At 40.9% G+C, this 19,130-nt stretch overlaps 1 protein-coding gene across 1 annotated transcript in view; it reads right to left on the bottom strand.

Annotated features, from left to right (window-relative positions):
* Positions 1–19,130, bottom strand: part of LOC122552261 (complement C3-like) — a 115,016-nt gene that overhangs the window by 52,504 nt on the left and 43,382 nt on the right. The window contains exons 20-27 of the mRNA XM_043694948.2: positions 17,808–17,947; positions 15,011–15,223; positions 14,295–14,349; positions 11,029–11,115; positions 7,125–7,328; positions 5,720–5,795; positions 3,153–3,312; positions 1,719–1,814 (exon numbers count right to left, since the gene is read on the bottom strand). Of these exons, the coding sequence (XP_043550883.2) occupies positions 1,719–1,814; positions 3,153–3,312; positions 5,720–5,795; positions 7,125–7,328; positions 11,029–11,115; positions 14,295–14,349; positions 15,011–15,223; positions 17,808–17,947 (1,031 nt within the window). The remainder of the gene's footprint in view (positions 1–1,718; positions 1,815–3,152; positions 3,313–5,719; positions 5,796–7,124; positions 7,329–11,028; positions 11,116–14,294; positions 14,350–15,010; positions 15,224–17,807; positions 17,948–19,130) is intronic.

A 19,130-nucleotide genomic window follows, 5' to 3' on the forward strand; every position in this document is an offset into this window, starting at 1 on the left:
TCAGTGCATTGAGTATAGGAGTTGGGAGATCATAATGCAACTTTACTGGACATTGGTGAGGCCACTTTTGGAATACTGTGTTCAATTCTGGTCTCCTTCCTATCGGAAGAATGTTGTGAAACTTGAAAGGGTTCAGAAAAGATTTATAAGGATGTATGGAAAATAAACAGCATGAAAGCATGGGAAGGGTTAAAGCATGAAGACCACTGGTGACCTGTGGTCTGTGGAAGGCAGGATGGGATAAGAATAGTGGAATTCTCTTACACCAATGAGCAGAGTAAGGTTAAGGCTGAAAGGTCACTATGGCGAGATGAGATAACAGTTAGTAAAGTCTCCCTGTCTGGGTCCATAAGTATTTGGGACATGATATTAAATATCTAATTAATAGTTAGTAGAGTCAGCTTGAGACAGGAGACTATTGTAATAGATGGAATAGCTAAATATCTAATCAAGACAGGTTAGTCTGGAATGGAAGATCACTGTAGCAAAGGTGATAATAAATATCTAACCGTGACATTAGAATAACATTAAGTAGAATGTACAACTAAAGAGATAATGGGAACTAACATCACTGGTTTATTGTGTAGCTAGAGTGAGGTACTTTGATTAATATAGTTGGACATGCTGATAAGCTAACAGGAACATGATAAAAAAAGATATACAAAACTACGGACCCTTAGGTTCATGGGCATTGAAGAATCTGCTTTCTCAGTGTGACAGTTTTTTGTTTCCAATAAAAGACCTACTTCTTGAAGAATTCTCTGCATCTCCTGGTGATTCTCTATATTTTCTCCACAACAGATGTTGCCAGGGTTGGAAGGTTTGAACTCTGGGGAAAGGCTGAATAGGCTAGGGCTGTTTTTCCTGGAGCATCGGAGGCTGAGGGGTGATCTAAAAGAAGTGTATAAAATCATGAGGGGCAGAGATAGGGTGAATAGCCAATATCTTATTCCCAGGATTACCAGGAGTCCAAAACTAGGGAGCACAGGTTTAAGGTGATAGAGGAAAGATTTAAAAAGGATGTAAAGGGTAACTTTTTCATGCAGAGGGTGGTGCATGTATGGAATGAGCTGCCAGAGGAAGTGGTGGAGACTGGTACAATTACAACATGTAAATGGCATCTCGATGGATATATGAATAGGAAGGGTTTAGAGGGATCTGGGCCAAATGCTGGCAAATGGGACTAGATTAGGTTGGGATATCTGGTCAGCATGGATGAGTTGGACCAAAGGGTCTGTTTCCGTGCTGTACTGTCTGAGAGCACTTGGCCTGGTGTTCAGCTGGTCTTCAAAAATGGTACAAGTGCTGGGAGTTCTGGGAGGTCCCCACACTATCTTCTACCCAAGTGGGATGGTAGGATTAGCAAAAACACCTTGGTGATGCTGTGCTTTGGTAATGAGATGAGCTTCAGAGAAAAACACTGGGGAACACAGAGAAACCTTCCATGAAACTTGCCAAAATTAACACCAATCTCTCAACCCAAATTCTCTGAATCAAAATACTGCCTTGACACCTTATGTACTAAAAGGTAAAATCGTCATAGCTTACCAGATTATAGGGCTGCTGCCTGATTAGAGAAAGTAATGACTGGTGATGGTTTAACCTGAGGTTCACCGTGCCACTGTGGGAATTGTGTTGGCAGCACCAGCCATCCAGCCAACTGAGCCAACCAACTCTCACCTTGAATGCTATCTTACATTAAAAAAGGATCTCTTTACCTCTATGTAAGGTGAACAAACAGTCTTAGCTTCATCAAGGGCGATGAGAACAAATGCAGTCAGTGAAGAATCACTTTCTGATCCCTTGACTCCTCCCTAAAGGAAATCAATATGCAAAACAACAATTAGGCATCTCAATCTGGCACTTCTCCACATAATGACTTGAAGAAAATAGCTCAAGTAAGACCAAAAGCAATCATTAATTTATTTCTGGAGTTCATGATTTAGCAAAGGTTGGAAAAGAGGTTTAGCAAAGATTTAAAGGCTACACAAGGAAGATATTGACACCAAAGTATCTGTAACCAAGATCTTCATAATACTTCAATGCCTCAAATTTGTCTCATGGAACAACATGCCCATTTTAGAATATCAGACATGCTGTATGAATCCAAGAATTGAACAATTTAAAACAAAAACTCTGGAAGAAAATTGTCGCCTTGGCATTTATCTTGGTTTAGAACAAGCCGTTAAAAGGCTACAAGTTAAATGCCTTCCTAAAAACTTGTATTTATAAACACAGAAACCTTCACATTTGAAAAATATTGTTGGAGGATTTGCAACATAGAGGGGAATGGAACAGATATCAAGGAAGAGCAAAGAATGTAATGATGGAATTTAAAGTGGGAAAAGGAATGTTATTCCTCAAGGTTGCATAGGTCCAGGAGGCAGAAGCTCATAGGAATGTAGGAACAAGGAAGGAATTAAGGGATACGGGGGAAGTGCAGGTAAGTGGCATTGAAATGCCCATCAGCCATGATTGAATGGCAGAGAGAACTCGATGGGTTGAATGGCCTTACTTCCACTCCTATGCCTTATGGCCTTAGGAACAGTAGTAGGTCTTTCAGCCCCTCAATCCTATTCGACCATTCAGTGTGATCATGGTTGACCTGAATGTTTAGAGAACATTGTTCGATGGTGAAGGGCAAATGATAAAGGGGTGGCAACAAAACATAGGAGTTAGAGTGAGATATGTCCAAGGAGGCATTCACGAGGTGGAAAAGGGTAAAGGAAAGGATTAAGAGAAGTTTTAATAAAGGTGCCCAAAATCTTTAAAAGTTTTGATAGAGTCAATAAAGAGAAGATATTTCCAGTGCCAAGAAGGCCCACAGCAGAGTATTTGAAATAAGAACCAGCATTAAACAGGAATTTTGTTAACGTAATGAGATTTCATGATCATGGAATGCTCTACTCATGGAATTGGATTAAACTGTAATAACCAAAAGAGGATTGGAGGAATAGTTGAAGGAGATAAATGTGGGAAAGAGCTATGGACTAGAACGAACTATATAGTTCTTTTAGTGTGCAAGCATTGGTATGATGCACCAAATGGCCTCATTCAGTCCTGTCTTGCTTTATGATTCCATGACTTAATGACTTAGTTTCTTCAATGTAACCACATAGAATGATGAAGAATGAAAAGAAACAATTGCGTACAATCATCTCTCCATGAATTACAGGACTATCTTCTCTGAAGGAACCGTCAGGCTTCTGTTTATTTAATATCAGCCACTTTGCAGCTCCACATAAAATATCAGGCTGAACCATGATCAAATTATACGACATTGCAAATACTTTCACCACATAAGCAGTCAACCTACAGAGAAAGAAAGGCAACATTTAAAGGAAGAAACAAATTTGTAAATTGAACTGAAGAATCGTTTCACATTGAACAATTATCATTGCCACAGTAATCATGATCCAGGGAATAGATACTGAATAAATATTATTTAATCCAAATCTGTATTCTTTCATGGAAATCAGCTTTTTAATGAGAATAGAATACTTGCAGAACACTTTCCCAGAAGCCTTCCTCTCTTTCCTCTCCAGCACTCTCGAAACGCTAAGTCTGACTAAGATTCTGGATGTAGGTTTGCTCGCTGAGCTGGAAGGTTCATTTTCAAACATAGGTTCATTTGATGTAACAGCCCTGTTCACATCCACCAACATCAACCTGGCCAAGTGAAAATGAACCGTCCAACTCAGCGAGCAAACCTATATCCAGTACCTCAACCTGAGCTACAAATCTTCTCAAAACTCTCTGACTAACATTTTGCTTGGGAGCAAATTACTACAAATGCTGGAATCTGTATTGAAAATGAAAAGGCTTGAGGACACAGTATCCGTGAAGAGATAGGGTGGCTCAGTGGTTCAGTGGCTAGCACTGCTGCCTCAAAGCACCAGGAACCCAGGTTCGATGAGGAGGTTAGGCTGAATTGGTCATGCTAAATTGCCCATAGTGTTAGGTGGATTAGTCAGAGGGAAATGGGTCTTGGTGAGTTACTGTTCAGAGGGTCAGTGTGGACTTGTTGGGCCTGTCCCCACACTGTAGGGAATCTAATCTAAAATATCAATAGGTGACACAGTGGCTCAGTGGTTAGCACTGCTGCCTCACAGCATCAGATACCCGGATTCAATCCCCGCCTCAGGCAACTGTCTGTGTGGAGTTTGCCCATTCCCCCCGTGTCTGCGTGGGTTTCTTCCGGGTGCTTTGTTTTCCTCCCACAGTCCAAAAATGTGCAGGTCAGGGCGAATTGGCCATGCTAAATTGCCGGTAGTATTAGGTGAAGGGGTAAATGTAGGGGAATGAGTCTGAGTGGGTTGCTCTTCGGAGGGTTGGTGTGGACTTGTTGGGCTAAGGGCCTGTTTCCACACTGTAAGGAATCTAATCAGAAAGCAAGCTAACATTTTGAGTCTGGATGAACCTTCACCAGGGCTCTTCACCTTCTCAGTTCTAGACTTGAAACATTAGCTAAGATTTTGGTCACTCAGCCTGAATTCAATAAAACTCTCAGCTAATGCAACTGCTGGAGAAACCCATCTAGTTCACGAATATTCTTTAGGGAAGGGAAATGTGCCAAACTTCCTGATGAAGGGCTTACGTCCGAAACGTCGGCTCTACTGCTCCCCGATGCTGCCTGACCTGCAGTGCTTTCCAGCACCACACTCTCGACTCTGATCTCCAGCACCTGCAGCCCTCATTTTCTCCCATACTTACCCAGTCTGGCATGCATGTGACTCCAGACCCACAGCAATGTGGTTGACTCTTAACTGCCCCCTGGGCAATTAGGGATGGGCAATAAATGCTGGCCCAGCCAGTGACACCCTCATCTCATGAACAAATCAAAAAAGATTGCATGGGAGATTGAAAAAGAATGTGTATATCCTATACGGCTGGTAATGCATTGCAGTTTTTTTTCACAGCAGTATTATTAGCTGGTAGAGAGAAGCAGGAACATGAAATTAAACCAAAGAGTTCATATCTGGAATGAGCTGCCAGAGGAAGTGGTAGATGCAGGTACAGTTGCAACATTTAAAAGGTATTTGGACAAGTGCATGAAGGTGACAGGTTTAGAGGGATATGAGCCAAACACAGGCAAATGGGAATACTTAGTTTGGTAAACTTGGCCAGTGTCGACAAGGATCTGTTCCTGTGCTGTCTGACTCTATGACTCAATAACTGCAGATGCTAGAGATCAGAAACAAAAACAGAAATTGCTACACTCTGCAAGTCTGGCAATAACTGTGGGCACAGAAATAGAGCTGATGTTTCGGGTCATAGATCACAGAATCCCTACAGTGCAGATAGAGGCCATTTGGCCCATCAAATCTGCAGCAACCCTTTGAAGAGCATTCCGTCAGATCCCTGTATCCCACATTTACCATGGCCAATCCACCTAACCTGTATATCTTTGGACTGTGGGAGGATACCTGAGGAACTGGAGGAAACCCGCGCAGACACAGTGAAAAAATACAAGCTCCACATAGACCGTCATCCAAAGCTGGAATGGCACCCTGGTGCTGTGAGGCGGTGACCCTCCTTCCAGAAGAGTCTTTTTCTTTGTTGTTTTAGAAGCAGTTTCCAAACATTTTTTGTCCAGTGCCTTAAAATCCCACAGCATTTCTGAGGAGTATCTAGGGTATTGTCATTGTCAAGGATAACACTACAGGATTACCAGAAAGAGAAAGGTAACATTTAATTTATTAATTTAACTATAACATACCATGTGCTAGGGACTCGACCTGTAAATGCGGCATAGGCGCCACTCGATTGGCGATAAGCCAATTGCTGAGCATAACCTAATGGAATACAAAAAATGTAAGAAGAAATTAAACTCTACCAACACTGGAAATATGAAATATGAAAACACAATATGTTGGGGAAAAAGAGTAATCCAGTACAGAATCACAGAAACCAGAAAATATTGGAAGACAGCACGCCTCTAGAAAAAAAAAACAGACCAATTAAAGCCAATTCCAAGCAGAAAATGAAGAACTTTATCAAGTCCCTCAAAAGGCTCCTTAATCCATCAAATAAAAGCAAACTACTGTGGATACCGATAATCTGAAACAAACACAGAAATTGCGAGAGAAACTCAGCAGGTCTAGCAGCATCAGTGGAGAGAGAAACAGGATTAGTGTTTCGGGTTTGATATGACTGTTCTGCAGTGCTGAAGAAGGAACTCTGAAGAAGGGTCACTGGACACAACATATTAACTCTATTTCTCTGCAGACCTGCTGAGTTTCTCCAGCAAGTTCAATGTTTGTTTCTTCATCCACTTCTTCTAAGATCCTAAGAGGCTACCTAATCCTAAAATAGGTTAGTAATAAAGGTTTCCATGGGATTCCAGCAATGTGTGCAAAAGACAGAAAACATCCCGTTTGTTCTACACCCCTCCCCCACCACCCCTCATTCTTGATGTCCCATCCATGCCACTATAGCCATCCCATTGTCCCTCATAACCCAGTGTTGGTCAATGTTCATGCTCTCGCCTCATACACTTGTGTCAAACAACTTCCCCATAGTCCCTCACAAATCCCAGGTCAACCTATACCCATCTACCCATCTCCAACTCCCACATCAGGAATTCTCGAAGTCCATCTGGCACATGTTAATATTTGAATCTGCAACATTGAATGAAGTGTGATTAGACTGTAATGAGGGTAACAATGAGCAGTAAGCCCAGTTAATGGACATCTCCCCATTCTCCAGCAGAAATTTCACCAGAAAATATGACTTGTTGGTCTTGAGATCGAGAAAGGCTTTGTTCGACTGCTCATTCACAGAGCCAAAGAGATGTACAGCACTGAAACAGACCCTTCAGTCCAACTCGTCAATGCCAACCAGATATCCCAACTTATCTAGTCCCACTTGCAAGCACCCGACCTATATCCCTCCCAACCCTTCCTATTCATATACACATCCAGATGCCTTTTAAATGGTGCAATTGTCACTCAACTGCCCCAATTTTCTCACCAAGATGGGTTTTCCCCCATAGTCCATTTTGCATTTGATATCTGCTGGAGCAATACTGATAATCTCGACATGCAACAACTTGTAAAATTCAATTTCCAAAACATGACACTCCTTACCTTAACAAACTTGAAATTAAAAAGAGTGAGACTTACCTCTTTGAATGTTGCGCACTGAAGTGTCTCGATTATCCATACCCACTCTTTCCCATTGCATCGTTTTGTCCAGAAAGTTGGTGACAATCACTCCTGGGGTTATCGATGCCATATTCTGCTCTCCACAGCCAGTGGGAACTCGAATTAGATGTTTCAGCTTCGCTCCATCAATGGAATTTTCAATTGTTTGGGCTAAAACATCTCCTGTTTTGGAAGAAAATATATTCAGAATTCTGAAATAAAAACAAAAACTGCTAGAAATATTCAGCAAGTCAGGCAAAATATGTGGGTGAGAAAATCATTTTGATTTTGCATCAGAAATCAGTCTGCTTGTTTTTATGTACGTGAAAAGATCAGTAAAAAAATAACATTAGGGAAGACCTGTCAAAAGGGAAATCAAATTAAAGCAATTCATCTTTTGATTCAATATGTCGTATCCTTTCAATAATTAGGCCAAGGATTGTAGTTCCACCCCCACATTATTTCCATCTTTTAATGCATTTCTAACTTGTTCCTCTCCTGTTTTTGCTTCTGTTTATTATTCCTCATGGTGACAACTTGTGGGGGAAAAAATAAACCACTCTGCCTGCCCACTACTTAGTCACAGAAGCCATGCCTGTTCTTGGCAAAACAGAGCCTACCCATAATACCTCAACATGACCACAACCAGCTCAGGAACTAAACACCAAAACAAGACATGATCTAACCAGCTTCCAGACTGAAGGGATACACTCCTTAGGTGATCTGATAACAGACTTCCTACATCACAATAGCATCACCGCTCCTGCAGCTCCGAGGGCATCCTCAGTGTCCTCAGGTACTGAAGCCCCCCAAAGCCTACCTAGACTGACTAGCGCCCAGATCTCTGACACGAATGCACACCACCCAACAGACCCATTGGAACCAGGATACTGGACATTAGCACCTGCTCTAGCAGAGGAATGGAACCTCCTGTTACAATTATTACCTGATTGCTACTATTGGACAACCAATTGTTTTCCATTGAATGTAATTTAGTTCATATTGTCTTATAATTAAAGCTACACTACTGTAACACTACTGTAACATGATAAAAACTGTCTATCTGCAGTGCAGGGAAGAGAATCCATGAATTAACTGTGCACAGCGTCCGTTCTGTACCAGTCCTGACAATTTCTCTTCCCCATGATGTCATGAGAAATAAACCAGTATTTGTCAATTTCACAAAATCTCTGTGTGGCCTCTATTTGTAATTGGATGATTCTCTGACACATCTTTTCTTTAACTATTAAGTAATCTATTCCTTTGGGTGTATTATCATTCATTGTTACCCATCTATCACAGACTTTCTTTTTGGTTCATCCCCTATCCCCACTCCATTACACCTTCTTAAAAACCAGTAACATCTTAAACCTTTCCCAGGTCTGATGAAAGACAATTAACCTGCAATGTTAACGCTGTTTTCATCTCCATACATGCTGCCTGACCTGCTGAAAATTTCTGAACATTTTCTGCGTTTAGATTTATATCAAATATAAACATAACCAAAATCATGTTACAGTCATAAAACTGTTGCATTAAATATCAGAAAATAATTCTCCTCATTTACATCCACAAATCTTTGATTTCTTTCACTTTTTCGCACAGAGGGTGATCCGTGTATGGGGTGAGTTGCCAGAGGAGGTGGTGGAAACTGGTACGATTGCAACATTTGAAGGGCATCTGGTTAGGTGTATGAATGGGGGAGGTTTGGAGGAATATGGGCCGGACACTGGCAAATGGGACTAGATTGGTTTGGGATATCTGGTCAGCATGGACAGTTGGACCAAAGGATCTGTTTCTGTGCTGTACATCTCTATGACTCTATGGCTCTCTTGGAAGAAATCTACAGGCAGTGCCCAGGTTACAAACAGGTTCTGTGTCTGAGTATATCTGCAAATTGTACGCAAGTCAGAACACAATATATTACAACATAAAAATGGGACATCAAGCAAATGTTCCCATGTTGAATCTTTCAAACTAATATTAATATACCTCTGTATGAGATTGCGTTGAACGTTCAGTGACTGCCTGTATTGCCAAAATGCACTTTGAAAATAATTCCTATAGCTTGTAAAAAAATGAAAAGTATAAAATTGCAAATGGTTATTTGCAAAATCTAACCCCAGTAAGATGGTAAACTCATAAACCCTATTTTTAAACAGATGACTTTTCACCTTACTTGCACAGGATTTATAAAATCTAACAGAACTAGATAAGAGCATCCATCCAGCTGAGCCGCTGTCAACTCTTAGGTAGAGGTACAGGTATCCCCCATTAACTGAAAGTACAGCGTTCCCAGGAAACCTCTTGTAAGCTGAAAATAGGGTAAAGCGAAGGAGCATGATTTATATAGGAATAAGTATTGCCATTTTTTGTAAAAGTGAAATCCTCTTTGGATTAGCGGAAAAAAAAGTGCTAATGGGGGTCCTTCGTAAAAGCGAAATGGCATAAAGTGAACATTCAAAAAGCAGGGGATACCTTGATCTACAAGGTCTTATGTCCCTCTTTGCTCATTGCCCCTTTCATTATCTCTCTGTCCTGTCATCTTAATCTCTTCTACTGTTGCTAAGTGCATCTGCTTCTACCATTCTGACATGCAAATAAATCCAGCTCACACCAACTTGTTGCGTGAAAAATTTATCTTCTTGGCTTTTCTGTGGGAGTCTGGAATGTGTTGCCTGGGAGAGTAGTTGAGGCAAGAAACTTCACAACCTTTAAAAAGTACTTGGAAGAACAAATGATATTAAGGGTTGCGGGTGTAGAGTGGGGAAGTGAGATGGGTATAAGTGGTATATTTTTGGCAATACAAACTTGATGGACTGCAGGGCCTTTTCTGTACTCAATAATTATCTTAAATCCATGTCCTTCAGTTACTGGCTTCTCAATCGGGGAAAGGAAACAGTTACTCCTTCATGATACTGTCAAAATTTTATTTTTTTATACAACAGCTAGAAACATTAGTCAGAAATTATAAGAAGAATCATAATGTTTACAAATTAAAATGGATTTTCACAAATTCATAACATATGGCAGATTTCACACAATTTCCTTCAGGAAACATTTTTCTTTTGCCAACTGTTTCGATCTCATGAGTTTTGTCCTGAGTAGGTTCACAAATTTTTAATCTCAAAAAGGAGTCCCGCCTTGCAATTGAAGGCAATAAAAAAAAATACAGGAAGAAAATGACCTGCTTCTGCACTGAAACTGTCCATGATTATGACTTAGATGTGGTGGGACCCAAAATCAAAATCACACATTATCTTCTGACATTGGAACATATGTTTTATCAATGAGAAGAGTGCCATAAAATATCACTAAACCATGTTACCCAGAGTTAAAAGTAAAAGGAATGAAATACTGTCAAACTTTTGCACTATGTATGTAAGAAATATCATGTTTTTACATGATAAGAAGGAGCTCTAAGATCTTGAGATAGCCCTACAAAGGTTAAATCAAATAAATTTAACTTTCTATCCAAGTCTCATTTCCACAGTTTGGTCCAATTTAAAAAGTCCGTGGTTAGGAGTGGGAAATAATTAACTACATTCGACACTTGGCAATGTTTTGCTTAAATTTTGTTACAAAGATAAATTGATGAGCAGAAAAGTTATCATACTCACGTAGAACATTGTCTAGGCCATACTAAAGAGTGCTGTACAAGGTTCTAGTCTTCATGAATTTCCATCACTTTCAACGTCTGCTCAATACATCAAAAACCAAACTGAATAATTATTGTAAAGATGGAAAACTCATGTTCTGCCATTTTAATATTCCAAATATTCATGTGCCAGGTAAATTCAAGTAATGTGCTTGCCCTTTAAGCACCAACAAAAACTGCCTTGGATTGTTTGACATGATATAACCATAATCGCAATCAACGTACCTTGAACACTGATGAACGACAGTGGTTCCGTATTTGGAACAACATCATCTGGGACTTTGATGTCGATATCAATTGTTTGTTGCCTACCTAAATTGAAGGAAGAATATATTGAGTTATCAAAAGCAAACCTTTCAGTTAAATCCCTGTTTTTCTCTGCAACCATTGGTTTTTGCATTTGTTTCCTATCGGGGCTTGTGAGTAAGGGAGGTTGAGACCAAAAGGAGTTGCTGCAATTCTAAGAGTGGAAGTCTAAAATTCGTGCAAGCTCAACCAGTAAACCAAAATAGGAATTTGGAAGTATGTGGATCCACTGCCATAGGCAAACTTGAGGCAACTACCTTAGGAGATTTAAGGAAAAACTGGCTGGGTTTATGAGAAAGAAAGGTGCAGAACATTGGGCTGACAGAATGAAATGAAGAAAGACAGGACCCGATCACATGGAGAATAAATACTTGTATGGACCAGTTCGGCTGGGTGTCCAGTTTCTGTTATCTCACCCTGCTGCCGCAAGACTTTTGACTTGTAAACCTTCACTTCTTTTGCTCCCTTATTTGATACAAGGTACCACTGGATTGTGCACTATTGGTTAAATTAATACTAAAAATACTCATCTTCCAATTCATTACTTCACTAAATTATTTCTACTCAAGGTGCAAGATGTTGTTGTTCAGAATCATACTTTTTTTTCACCTCTACTGATCTCAGAGGCACTTGTGCTATCCACCTCAATAGTGAGCATCTGGCCCTCTATTTCTGAAAGCAACTATCCTCAATGTGACAACATGAAGAATCATTTTCTGATTTTGCACACTCAGTTGTGAACCTTACCACAGATGCATAAACAGGTATGCCATCTGTGTAATGTTTCAGAATTTTCTTTGCATCTATGACATGTTTCCAAATGCTAATTTATAATCCCTCTCCTCTCCCCATTTGAGAATGCTGCTTAGCAGGTTATGCTTGTCCCTTTGTTTTAAGGAACTGTGTGTGTTATCTCAAGTTAATTCATGACATTTGCCAGTGGCTCAGTGGTTAGCATTACTACGTTACAGCCCCAGGGAGCTGGGTTCAAATCCCACCTTGGGGCAACTGGCTGTGTGGAGTTTGCACATTCTCCCCGTGGCTGCGTAAGTTTCCTCCCACAGTCCAAAGATGTGCAGGTCAGGTGAATTGGCCATGCTAAATTGCTCATAGTGTTCAGGAATATGTAGGTTAGATGCATTAGACAGGGGAAAATGTAAGGGAATGGGTCTGGGTGGGCTACTCCTTTTCGGAGGGTCAGTGTGGACTTGTTGGGCTGAAGGCTCTGTTTCCACACTGTAGGGATTCTATAGATCCTTTGCAGGGTAAAAAGCTATGTTTCAGCATAACTGCATTGAATTCCTTCCCTTAATGCCTGAGACTGCCGCAGGCTACTCATAGCCTTGGCATGCTCTTTTAGCTCTTAGTTGTGCATCCAACACTGCACCCTCTCTAACACCAAAGTCACTCTATAATACATGTCTATCTCTGTCTTGTCTTCAACTCATCTGCTGCTGAACCCCTCATCCATCCATGCATCTAGACTACAACTGTTGGAATGGTACATAGGCCAGCCTCCCATTTTGTACCCTCCATATCATTAAATTCATCCAAAATTCTGCTGTCCATATCTGAACACACACAAAAGTTACATTCACCAAAGAGTCGCTGACATGAACTCCTCAACTGTCAACACTTCAAGTCACTACAGCTTCGATGCTCCTTATCCTTGTAATTTTCTCCAGTCCTGAGACCTCCCTGGGTTTGTCCAAATGAGTGCGGAGTGAAATGTGTTTTTAGAAATAACACTAGACCATAGGAACAGAAATTAGGCCATTCAGCCGATCGAGTCTGCTCCACCATTCAATCATGGCTGATAGGTTTCTCAATCCCATTCTCCTGCTTTCTCCCTGTAACCTTGGATCCCCTTAACAATCAAGAACCTATCTGTCTCTGTCTGATATATACTCAATGACCTGACCTCCACAACCTTCTGTGGCAATGTATTCCACAGATTCCCCACTCTCTGGCTAAAAAGAATTCCTCCTTACTTCCATTCTAAAAGGTCTTCCCTTTACTCTAAGGCTGTGCCCTCGGGTCCGAGTCTCTCCTCCCAATCGCAACATCTTCCCAACGTCCACTCTGTCCAGGCCATTCAGTATTCTGTAAATTTCAATTATAACCCGCCATCCTTCTAAACTCATTGAATATAGTCCCAGTGTCCTCAAATGTTCTTTCTATCTCAAGCCTTCCATTCCTGGGACCATTCTTGTGAATCTCCTCTGAACACACTCCAGCACCAGTACATCCTTCCTGAGATATGGGGCCCAAAACTGCTCACAATACTCCAAATGTAGTCTGACCAGAGCTTTCTAAAGTCTCAGAAGTACATTCCTGCTTTGACATGCTTGTCCTCTAGTGATGAATGACAACATTGTATTTGCCTTTCTAATTACCGATTCAACCTGCAAGTTCCCCTTCAGAGAATCCTGGACTAGGATTCCCAAGTCCCTTTGTATTCCAGATTTCTGAATTTTCTCTCCATTTAGAAAATAGTCCATGCCTCTATTCTTCCTATCAAAGTGCATGATCTCACACTTGCCCATATTGTATTTCACCTCCACTTCTTATCACAACCTGTCCAAATCTTTCTGCAGCTTCCCTGCCTCCTCAATGCTACCTGTCCCTCTACCTATCTTTGTATCATCTGTAAACTTAGCCAGAATGCCCTCAGTTCCTTCATCCCGGTCATTAATGTATAAAGTGAAAAGTTGTGGTCCCAACACTGATCCTTGAAGAACACCACACCAAGTGGGTGGCATGGTGGCGCAGTGGTTAGCACTGCTGCCTCACAGTGCCAGAGACCAGGGTTCAATTTCCACCTCAGGCGACTCTCTGTGTGGAGTTTGCACGTTCTGCCCGTGTTTGCGTAGGTTTCCTCCGGGTGCTCCGGTTTCCTCCCACAGTCCAAAGATGTGCAGGTTAGGTGAGTTGGCCATGCTAAATTGCCTGTAGTGTTAGGTGTAGGGGAATGGGTCTGAATAGGTTGCGGGTTGGTGTGGACTTGTTGGGCCGAAGGACCTGTTTCCACACTGTAAGTAATCTAATCTAATCTAAACCACTATTCACTGGCTTCCATCCTGAGAAGGACTCTTTTATCACCACTCTCTGCCTTCTGCCAGACAGCTGCTATTGTTTTGACAACTGCTTGTCATTAAGACATAAGCAATGGAGAAGAATCTAACCTTTGGGATCCAATTCAAAGGTTTGCACAGGACAGTCAACTTTCTTTCCCTCTGGCTACAGGAAAGAAAAACAAAATGAAATGCGTTAGTCTGCTTTTTAGTTTAAGTTTAAACTATCATACTTCATTAGTTTAAAGCATTTCACAAGACAATCCCTCCACCTGCCCCAACATTCTGTGCATCAGTGTCATTATCATCCACTTTGAATAATGCCATCCCCCCCCCAATCAGGAAACACATACACCTTTTTGTCTATTCTACTGATAGAATCCCTGAAATTGACATGACCAGCAGCAGCGAGCATATTTCCCAACCTAACCTTACAACTCCCATTTGTCCAAAATAAAAGTGTGTTCACTGTGTTATCCAACTGACATCAGAGTGATATCAGATGTCCACCACCAAAATCTTTTAGGTTCTTTATAATCAAAGATACTGCATAAATATTCAATTCCAATTGCAGTTTCCACTGCGTGAGGGTGTGGTGAGGGCAGATTCAAGCATGACTTTCAAAAGGGAATTGGATATACCACCTCAAGGGGGTATAAATGCAGGAGCACAGAGAAAAGGCAGGAGGTCGGACTTTCTCAAAGAGTCAACACAGGCCTGTGGGTCTGAACAGCTTCTTCTTGTATTGTAAGCATTCAATGACTCCAATCCATTAATTAGTGCGTGATTACAAATGCTACAAAAACATCTAAAGGTTTTGTACCTACCACCACACGAAGGGATTTTCTCACAGCATCAGCCACGAGTTTGTCAAAGACTGAAGCTTTAACTTCGATATCAATTTGTCCAATTATTAGTGGAACTATGACATAAGGCACAGCAATGGACCCTTTCCCAGGGATAATAACTATTTTTTTAAATCGCTCTGTCGGTTTTGCACCACTGCAGATATTTTCATTGTATGGTATCTCTACACGCACCTAGAATTTAAAATGCAATGAATTTTTTTTTTAAATCATGAAACAATCGCAAAGGAGTTACATCAAAACCGCAACATTATGCTCCTGACTCATTTGCACCAGATCTGCCGCCTGTGATGGAAAAAATGATTGTCCAATTGGAATCATACAATCAAACTGTGACTGATTGCACTGTCCGTGTGTACATTCAATGGTTTATATTCAAATAGCAACATCTCATCAGCAAGATTCATGCATTGTGCACAGGAAGTATCTCAGTTTCAGATCAAGGGCCAAAGACTAATTGCAATGGTCCCTGAGACCTGCAGCTTTGAAATGAAAAGGTTTCTGAGCTGCTCGAAAAGCATGCACCATGTCTGGCTGGGTTTTCCAGCGACAACTTAAAACAAACACAAGCAACTAACACCAGAGAGCTGGAAAAACACTTGCAGTTCCACATTTGAGGCAGCAGGGGCAGTGATTCTCCCCTCCCTGTCAAACATTTTCAAATAAACAGAAACAGACCCTTCGGTCCCACCAGTCCACACCGAACATAATCCCAAACTAATCTAGTCCCAGCTGCCTGCTCCTGGTCCATATCCCTCCAAACCTTTCCTATTCAAGTATTTATATTTTCAACATTGTAACTCTACCCACATCCAACACTTGCTCAGGAAGTTCATTCCACATGTGAACTACCTTCTGTGTAAAACATTTCCCCCTCATGCCTTTTTTTAAATCTCTCTCCTCTCACCCTTAAAAATATGCCCCCTTATCTTGAAATCCCACATCTTCAGGAATAAAAACACCTTCCATCAACTGCATCTATACCCTACATTATTTTATAAACTTCTATCAGGACGCTTCTCAACCTCCTACGCTCCAGTGAAAAATGTCCCAGCCTATCCAGTCTTTCTTTATAACTCAAACCTTCCATACCCAGCAATATCCTGGTAAATCTCTTCTGAACCCTCATTAGCTTCCATGGTCAACAGTTGATATTGTTATCGGTGCTACAAGGGATTTGATATTGATGATAGCATTTATCATTTTCATTTCTCACTGTTCTTGCACTTAACCCAGCTGTAAGATTCAAAGTGTTAGGTTATTTTTGGTGTAACGTTATTGCAATGGATAAAAAAAACTACACATTGACACTAATATCCTGTGATCCAGTACTGATGTCAGATCATAACCTCCAACAACAACCCTAACACTAAACTATCATCCAACTCCAACAAAAACAGAAAGTTTTAGGGCAATTTAGCAGATCTGGCAGTCTCTGTGGAGAGAAAGTGGAATAAACGTTTCAAGTTCAGTGACTTTTCTTCTGAATCCTGATATCCCTTGACTCTCTAAAGCCCTTAAAAATATTATCTCCCAAAATCCATATTTGTTTTTCTCACACAATATCATAATTGAATCTTTCCGACCAGCTATATTTCTCTACCATAGATTGGAAATCCCAATTGGAAGTAAGCCTAATATTCCCTGTGACTTTACAGATGGCACATTCACCCTTGCTGTTTCATCAATCTCTAACATTCCTTTTATTACAATCCATCATATCATCCTCTTTCACTGCAGCAATTCCCAAACTCTCCTGATGAGAACCCGTTTCAATGCCTTGGGCTTCATGTAATCCCAGGTGGAAATTTGGAAGTGAAGAGTTTCATGGGCAGACCAGGAGGGGCTTCTGTTGCACAGACAGGTCTGAAAGGAGTTGAGCATACCCAACACATTCTCTTTCCTTCATCCCTCATCATTCCCACTTCCCCCTTCACTTCAATCTTACCTTTCTTTACCACCTCCCCCATCCACCCATTCTTCAATCTCATCCTCCACCTTGTTCATGCCCAATCTTCCTTTTTTGCACTCCTATCTCTCCCTTCTTAAACCTGCATCTCCACAACTACCACATCCAAATCACCCCCAATTTTCCTTTCTTTCACACATCCCACGTCTCCTTATCTCCCCTTCTTTTGCTTCCTCTCTCAGACTCATTAACACCTTCTTTAACCCCTGGTAGATAACTCATCCCTCATAGATAGTTTGGCATGTCTCCTTCTCACCCACCTAAATACCGTCCCTTTAACCATATCTCCTATCTCCCATTTCCTCCCACCTTCACCAATTTGCCTGTCCTTTGGACTCAAATTTCTCTCTCTTTCACCACTTCCTTAATTTTTCCCTTCTCCTTTACCCCAGTTACCCTTCTTTCATTGGTGATATACAGATTCTTTCATCTTACTGTCCTTCAATCCTCATATCTACTTCCTTCATTCCTCCCTGTCTTCCCCTCCGTCAATCCCCATTTTCTTTCTTTTATTGCTCATATACAGTGTCCTTCACCCCTTCAACCCTCATCTCTTCTCCCTTCATTGGCCATCTCCTTACTCCTTTGACCACTTCATGTCCCACCTCATTCACCCCAGCCTTCCCACACCCCACCATCAATCTCTCACTTGGAGAAATTCATGCTAACCTCAGCTGGTGTGGCAATTGAATGCATGCCATTGGCATTAAGCTGCATTGCAAACCAGTTGTCCACCAATTCAGTGAACCAACACCACCACCAGGAAGATGAATGCGTTACAAAACTTACTTTAATCTCATCGTCATCATAATTGTACAGGATTGCTCTAATTTCCACTTGTTCATTGCGGATGACAGAATATGGAAGTCGAAGATCAATGAAAAAATCTTTCTGCACTGTCAGCTCATAAGGTTGAGCAATACATATTCCTAGACAAAAGAAATAAATTTTAATAAAATTTCAGGAAAGGTGGTGCAATTTTCATTTTAAAAACAGTGTTCACTTTGTATTGTAGGTAAACCTAAAGCTGAAAATAGTGAACAGGTAATGACAACCCCTACTGTTACTTTTAATTTCATTACCATTGTCGCCATGATTAACATTGAATGGACCCTATCATCATAACCATGCATTTGGAATTGTATGTTTACACATGTGGCCCATCACTTCAAAGGATGTTTCCAATAATCACTGATCTCCTCATTCTACTACTATTTTCTCACAATACTACATCATCCACAAGGCACGTTGCAACAGCCAAAGAGGGTTGAGCAGCACTTTACATAAACATGGGTCTCTATCACATAGAAAGAAAGGCAGATACATAGGAACCTCACCACTTGTAAGTTCCCCTCCAAAACACAGGTCAAGGTTAGATTTTCTCAATTTGTACTTTGTTTGTAGTTTCCTAAAGAAATGCAAATGCTGACAAACTACCAAAGATCTGGAGGTAAGGAATGGTGAGCTATTTGATAAGAAGTGTGTCCTGGAAAAGCTGGGCGGGAAGTCTCAGAGGATTGGAGAGTAGAAATTCACGCCCTGAATCAAAAGCGTTTCTAAGGCTTCTTCGAAACTATGACAGTCAGTTGACATTGGTGCTGGATACGAAACAATAATTAGGGGTAAAATAATCAAAAGGCACTGGGAGAGTTACAAGGAAATAATGACAGCTGGCATAAACTGGCATAAGGCTAATTATGTTTGACAAACCTAATTGGTTTTTCCTGATGAAGTACCAGAAATTTGATGCGAGAACAGAAATTAATGTTGCTTCTGTGGATTTTAAGAAAATCTTTGACAGTGTGCCACATAAAAGGCTGGTGAACAAAATCACGGCTCAGGGAGTAGGAAAGTCAGTGTCTTAAGAATGGAAAACCTTAATGCATGGTTAATTTTATGCAGAGAAGTAGGAACTGATTTAGTCTACAGAAAGAATAGGCGCAAGCAATAGAGATTAATTAGAACAGTTCTGAGGAACATACTAGGACTGAGGTGGCTGAGAGTTCATGCTATAGATCTTCGAAGGTGGCAGTATGTATCATGAGAGTGGTCAATTAGTTCTTGGGCTTCATGAATAGAAATGTTGAGTGCAAAATCAGGAAGTTATGCTGA

The sequence above is a fragment of the Chiloscyllium plagiosum genome, unplaced genomic scaffold (genome assembly GCF_037043375.1).
Source record: "Chiloscyllium plagiosum isolate Xiang-an unplaced genomic scaffold, Cpla_swu_hap1 HiC_scaffold_45, whole genome shotgun sequence".
NCBI lineage: Eukaryota > Metazoa > Chordata > Chondrichthyes > Orectolobiformes > Hemiscylliidae > Chiloscyllium > Chiloscyllium plagiosum.